At 29.8% G+C, this 6,496-nt stretch overlaps 1 protein-coding gene across 2 annotated transcripts; it reads left to right on the forward strand.

Annotated features, from left to right (window-relative positions):
* Nucleotides 1–3,084: 3,084 nt before the first annotated feature.
* Nucleotides 3,085–5,576, forward strand: LOC141672929 (uncharacterized). Of its 2 annotated transcripts, none has more exons than XM_074479636.1 (3): nucleotides 3,085–3,491; nucleotides 4,670–4,782; nucleotides 4,892–5,576. In XM_074479636.1, the coding sequence occupies exons 1-2, from the start codon at nucleotides 3,180–3,182 to the stop codon at nucleotides 4,739–4,741; spliced, it is 384 nt and encodes a 127-aa protein (XP_074335737.1). In that variant the 5' UTR covers nucleotides 3,085–3,179; the 3' UTR covers nucleotides 4,742–4,782; nucleotides 4,892–5,576. The 2 variants fall into 2 exon arrangements, with proteins under 2 accessions (XP_074335737.1, XP_074335732.1); XM_074479631.1 differs by having other exon boundaries at nucleotides 3,086–3,491; nucleotides 5,006–5,576.
* The last annotated feature ends 920 nt before the right edge of the window (nucleotides 5,577–6,496 follow it).

The raw sequence follows: 6,496 nt of genomic DNA on the forward strand, positions 1-6,496 counted from the left end.
TTTATTTTCTTTAGTCTTGTTTTTTGGTCTTGCAAATTATACAAATTTAAGTCATGATTTTTTTCCGAAAAACAATCCATCAAAAATTATATCAATATAAAATAGAGAGGGGACGACTAATAACATCATACTTATAAAATATACTAAAAAAGTTTGTAACCAAATTAATGGACAACTTAGTCCAAATACTCAATAAATTTTTGAGGGTTATACTACCGAGATGAGAAAACATTCATAGATGTTAATGTGAGTACAATAAACTTAATAAACTACAAAATAAAATAATATAATTTTGTAATATATTACGCACTATTTTTAATATATCAGATTAATTATTGAATAATTAATCATGATTGGCAATATTATAAAATATACAATTTTTAATAAATTGTGAGCAGTCTTAGCATATATGTATAAAGATTCAAAACTATAATTTATATTGCATTTTATTTTTTAGAATAGATATACTAAATTATAATAGCTATAATATAGTATAATTTGGTCCGACCTCCATTTTGGTTATTAACTCCTACGACCATCAAATTTTGTTGATTAAATGATCAACAACAAACATCTATATTATTATTTGTAAAGATATAAATAAGTTCTCATGTTCAAATTCACCCAATAACAAATGTTATTCAAATATTATATGATTGCTACTTTAGTATTTATTTATTTATATTAAATTTACGTTAAAATATTAATAACACAATTATAGATACATAAATATTAATGAGACCCACGTGGTCTAAGTTAGTAAAATATAATAATCAAAATGAGTATAATTTGATTCAACTTCCATTTTGATTATCCAATATTACGATCGCTAGATCTTCTTAATCAAATAATCAGAACCATTAGATCTAAATATTAAAATAATGCAGTCCTAAAGTTCTCATGTTAGAATCTCTCAAACAACAAATATTTATATTATTTTATTTATAAAACAAATAAGTTTAAAGGTTCGAATCTTACTAACAAAAAATATTGTTCATTATTAAAATAATGCACTCCTCAAACTTAATGTGCATAATTTGGTTTAAACTCCATTTGGTTATCTCATCTCACGACTGTCGCATATTCTTAATCAAATGATCAGAACTGTTAGATCTAAATATCAAAATGATGCATTACCAAAATCACAGGTTCGAATTACTCCAACAAGAATTATTATTATTATTATTATTATTATTATTATTATTATTATTATTATTATTTATAGAGTTACAAATAAGTTTCAAGATTCGAGTTCTACCAACAACAAACATTATTTAATATTAAAATAATACACTCCCGAAACTTTCAAATTCGTATCCCTCTTACAATAAAAATTTACACTTCTCATGTTCGAATCACATCATAACAAACATTTATATTACCTGTAATGTAAAAATAAAGTTAGTAATTCAAGTTTCAACCATATACAATTTTATTATATGATATAATCTTGAAATTACATACATTCAATTAAAATAATATTCATATCATTATTATTTAATATTTAATTATTTACATCAATTTTTTAATAAAATTTATGTATAATAAATAAATAAAAATGTATAAATATAAAAATAACCCGTACATCGTCGAATTTATGCTAGTATATTTAATTTATAAAATATATATGCAAGTGAAACGGAAATTGAGAAAGATGGAGGAGAAACGAGTGAAAATATTAAAATGAGTGAAATGAGTTGAAAAAATACCATGCATGTCACTATTTTGAGATAAATGATCTTTAATATCGTTTTGTAAAAAGATCACCCGAAATATCACTTCATAACCTAACTTCTTTTAAGGTTTTTGTATTTAAAAAACATAAATCGGACTGTTCGCAAGGATAGGCCGAGTTGGTTAAAGAGAGAAGATAATTATCTTTTTGGTCACATATTCGAATCCTACCAAAAGTGAATTTATGATTATAACTCTTGAATTCGAGCATGTTGGTTAAATGCGATTTATTTTGGTTCACGTAATTTATAGGCTATTGATACAGCACGTGGGTTTACCCGATACGCACCCGAAAACTAGTGGGCGCGGATACTCTACGATAAAAAAAAATTGGGCTTCGGTTTTTACAACAATTCTGTTTTTCCTTTTTCTTTCATTGTTACATATTTTAAGTTACATTTGGAGACTCTAATTTTACATTCTTAACAATAAAACATAATTTAAAAATAAGTTTTCATTTATTTTTGATTAATATTTTATATTTTCATATCATTTTATTGAATTTCAAAAATATTAACTTAAATTTAAATATTAGAGATAAATGCACTTTGCACCCTCAAACAAAGTTGAAAAAACAATTTTGTACTAGAAATTTCGGAAATACAACTTGCACCCCTCAACTTCAACTTACTAATTCAGTATGCACCCTTTTGCAGATTATAATTAAAATAATAAGGGGTAAAAATGGAACTTTATTTTAAAATGTAAATAAATTTTAGTTAGAATTTCAAAAATAAGTTAAAATATTTATAAAAATGATTTCTTTTATATTAAATATTAATATTGATCAGAATATTCTCATTAAATGCACTTCAAAATCATACGACGTCAAAGACTTTAAAATGAAATAATTACATTAAATTATATATATATAATATTTATAAAAAAATTATTTTGAATTTAATTTTGGTAGAATTATATAATTTTTGGCATTAATAATATTACTAAAATTCAAAACTCAACTATATAATATTATTCAAAAAATTTAAAGATATTATTTTATAGCTATAATAATAAATTCAATTTTTAATATAATCTGAAAAATAAAAAAATTAGTTTAATTAATATTTTACTGAAATTCCCATTCTACCCCTTATTTTTTTAATAATAATCGTCGAAGGGGTGTTTTCTGAATTGGCAGGTTGAAGTTGAGGGGTGCAAACTGAATTTCGAATACTATTGATACACATTTGTTTTTAAAACAAAATAAGAGGGTGCAAAGTGAAATTTTCTCTAAATTTTAAAATTGAATCATGGGTCCTAATTTAATAATGCTTAATATTTTAACGTTTAGCAACCGTCTTTGGATTCTGAAACGTTTAAAAAATAAATAAAATAAATAAAACTTAGAAAACGGATTTAAGAAAGATTGGGGAAAGAGGGGAAATTAAAACGAACCCTAATTGAAAACGTTTGTGGGAGAGAAGAGAGAAATCAGGAAGAAAATGTCGGTTAGGATAATGAAGAAAGTTGCCGAATCTTTCAGTGCTTCGAAGAAATTTGCTGAATCTGTCAGTGCTTCGAAAAAGTCGGCTGAACCTTCGAAGAAATTGGTTGAATCTGTTAGTGCTTCGAAGAAATTCGAGGAATCTGTTCTTGCTGCGAAGAAATTTAAGGAATCTGTTCGTGCTTTTGCTTCGAAGGAAAACATCAGCGAGTATCTGAAACTTAAGAGATTTGAAATCAGCGAGTCTCTGAAACTTAAGAAGTATGATATCCGCAATACAGTTCGTCGTGAAATGGCTGATATGAAGGAGGTTCTCTCCCTCTCCCCCCCTCTCTCCATCTCTCTCTGTCTCTCTCTTCCCTCCTTCTCCCCTCCCTCTCTCTCTCCCTCTCTCTCTCCCCCCTCTCTCCCCCCTCTCCCCCCACCCCGTGTGTGTGGAATGGATTAATTTGTAGTTGCTTTAGAATTATTGTCATTTTTATGCATATTTGATTTATTAGACCAACTTGTTAACGCGTCTTTGATACACATGTTGATTATTTTGCCTGATAGAGTGCTATATGTAGTTGTAGTACATGTACATGACGTCTCAGGTGTTTCGAGTATATATTTTGCAGTGTTGTTACGTTTCTCGTATGCTTAATGTCGATCACTACCAAACCCTAATGCAGAGTTGTGAGTGCTAGGCATAAAATTGTGAGTCTGTAACTTTTTATAACGTGAACATTTGTTTGTAAGTTAAGAATAATATACTGGATTATCTATTACGATTGTTCAATTATGGACCGAGATGGAGTAATAGTTTGTGTTTGATCTAGTTCTTGAACTGTTCCAGTCTAAACGTATTATAATTGAACTGGACTCTAGGATTTTATTATGCTAAAACATGTGAAGGTGAATGGTATGAGTGACGGAGTGAGACTGTACTGAATTGATTAATTGAATATTTGTTCAGAAGTGAAGAACAATTAATTGGATTCTCTAGTATTCAATCTTATGGACCGAGATGGAGTAATTTATGTATTCTGCATAAATGTACATACTAATAGTGTTTGTGTTTGATTTCGTTCTCGTCCTGTTGCAGTCTAAACATGTTATAATTGAATTGGAATCTAGGATCTTTTAAAACTTAAGAAGGCATAGTTGGACAATGTACTCTTAGCTACAGGCACGTAGGTTCCCTTTGCACGTATATAGAGGTTTTTGTGTACTTCAATATATGTATATTAGGGAATTTATTTAGTTGATAGATGGGGTATCTTGCCTTGGTTGTGTCCATTATAATGTTGGCGTTTTGCGTCAGACAGTAAGTTATTTCTATATTTGTTGTTACTGGAGATGAGGTTTTACATAGTTGGCAGCATATGATCTCGAATCTTGGTTTATATTTATTATATTTATTAGGGAGTTTACTTAGTTGATAGATAGGATATCTTGCCTTGGTTGATTTTTGCATATATTTATTATCTGATCTTCTGTTTTTTTTAGTTATTTGAAAAGGACGATGTCTTTTATGCTTTTGCCAACTCTGCGTTTGCTGTGGTACGAGGTATCATCTAAGGATGTATTGGCAAAGATGAACCTCAAATTTCCACCCCAGGGTAATATTCTCAACATAGCCTGTTTTTCCTTTTTAACTTTTGTGTTTTTATAACTTTTTAAATATGACTTTAGTGTTTACTACAACACTTTTTTATGTTCTTTTAACAGAGCCTTTTTACTGTTGATCTCTTGCAATGTAGCACGTTTAAAGAGGGGATAAATATAGACTCTCATCTGATTTTTATTATGATTATGCACCAATTCGTTCTTTTTTTTTAATAGAGGGCCATGGAATTTGAATCGCAATAAGATATGAATGAAGCCAAAGCAAATTGACACTGATTGTCATTTCACTCGTGAAAAGGTTCTTAAAGGTCTCATTGAGCTTTCTTATCTCCCTTCTAATGCTCAGCCTGCAGACTGGTTAACAAAGATCTTGCCTTCTCCGTTGTTTACTAATCTCAAATCCAAGCTAGGGATGATTTCACCCATCACTAACTTGCCGGGGGGGGGGGGGGATTGAACATAGTGTCATTGGTGGTCAAAAGAATCATGACATACATTCCTTGCCAGCTCGACAGAGGACAAATTAGTCACTTTATCACAGCTGGATACAAGTTGATCAGTTGGGCGGAAAGTTTGTAGAAAGAATATAAAGTCATTCTATCACAGCTTCATTCATTATTGAGTTACACAATAAATATCACACACACAACTCTCTCTTTCTTGTTTTTGTTGTACTTCGTCTAGTCAGTAACTAGTAGACCTTTTGTTTTGGAACAATGGAGCTTTGAGACTTTGGTTCTGTAATTCTGTTGAAGTGTTGATATGAATGTTTTGTATTAATCTGCAATTTATGTTTCTGTTCGCACCTGGTAACAATAAGCATCCCAGTTCACTTTTACAATCTATACAACTACATATATTTGATGAAATTTTCAATTCCGACCATAAATATTTCAGGAAGTCCTGGGTCTGGCATTACAGATCAAATTATCTTACCAGCTTATATTCTACTGAATCAATCTGAAAATCAGATGACCCTTGTAAAGATCGAGTACAATATTATTCAGGAAAATCCTCTGCTTGCATTATCTATTAATCCTGTGAACATCTCCGACTTCAAAAACTAAGCAAATAATGTCAAACAACCAAACACTGTAATGTTAAATATTGTTTAAATTGTCTACATCTCAGCGTCATGAAACATGAAGGGAGGATATACATTTCAACATTTTATCAAACTAATACTGAGAAAACAAGCGCGCAAGGGTTGATTCTGGTTAGAGAGAGGATAATTATTCTGTTAGTAATAGGCTCCTGAACCAGAGATCACTTAAGTGCGGTTTACCTTGATTAATGTGGTTTGTAGGTTATTGTGTAAGCCCGTGAGATTTACCCGGTGCGCACCGAAGGGTTAGCGGTTGCGGGTTCTCTACGATAAAAAAAATCATTCGCTATTATTCTAAGCCCCATGAGTCAGTTTAATCTTCGCCAAACTTAATAACTGCAAAATGTTACTTCATATTTCTTTGTGCTTAAAGTCATGATTGTGAGAACCCTCCGGATTACGGATTATGGCCCCGTACGAGGTTTCTTACAAAGAGTAACTTATATTTTAGAGTTGAAAACCGTCTTAAAAATAATATAAACCTCGTAACTTATAAGTTATTTAGGTGTTTGAATAATTTTACATATAAGCTATTTATAAGTTGATAATATGTTTGATAAATCAAGATATTTAAGTTATATTTTTTCTGAAACAAAGATTAA

Source organism: Apium graveolens, chromosome 1, assembly GCF_009905375.1.
Source record: "Apium graveolens cultivar Ventura chromosome 1, ASM990537v1, whole genome shotgun sequence".
In the NCBI taxonomy this organism is placed as follows: Eukaryota; Viridiplantae; Streptophyta; class Magnoliopsida; order Apiales; family Apiaceae; genus Apium; species Apium graveolens.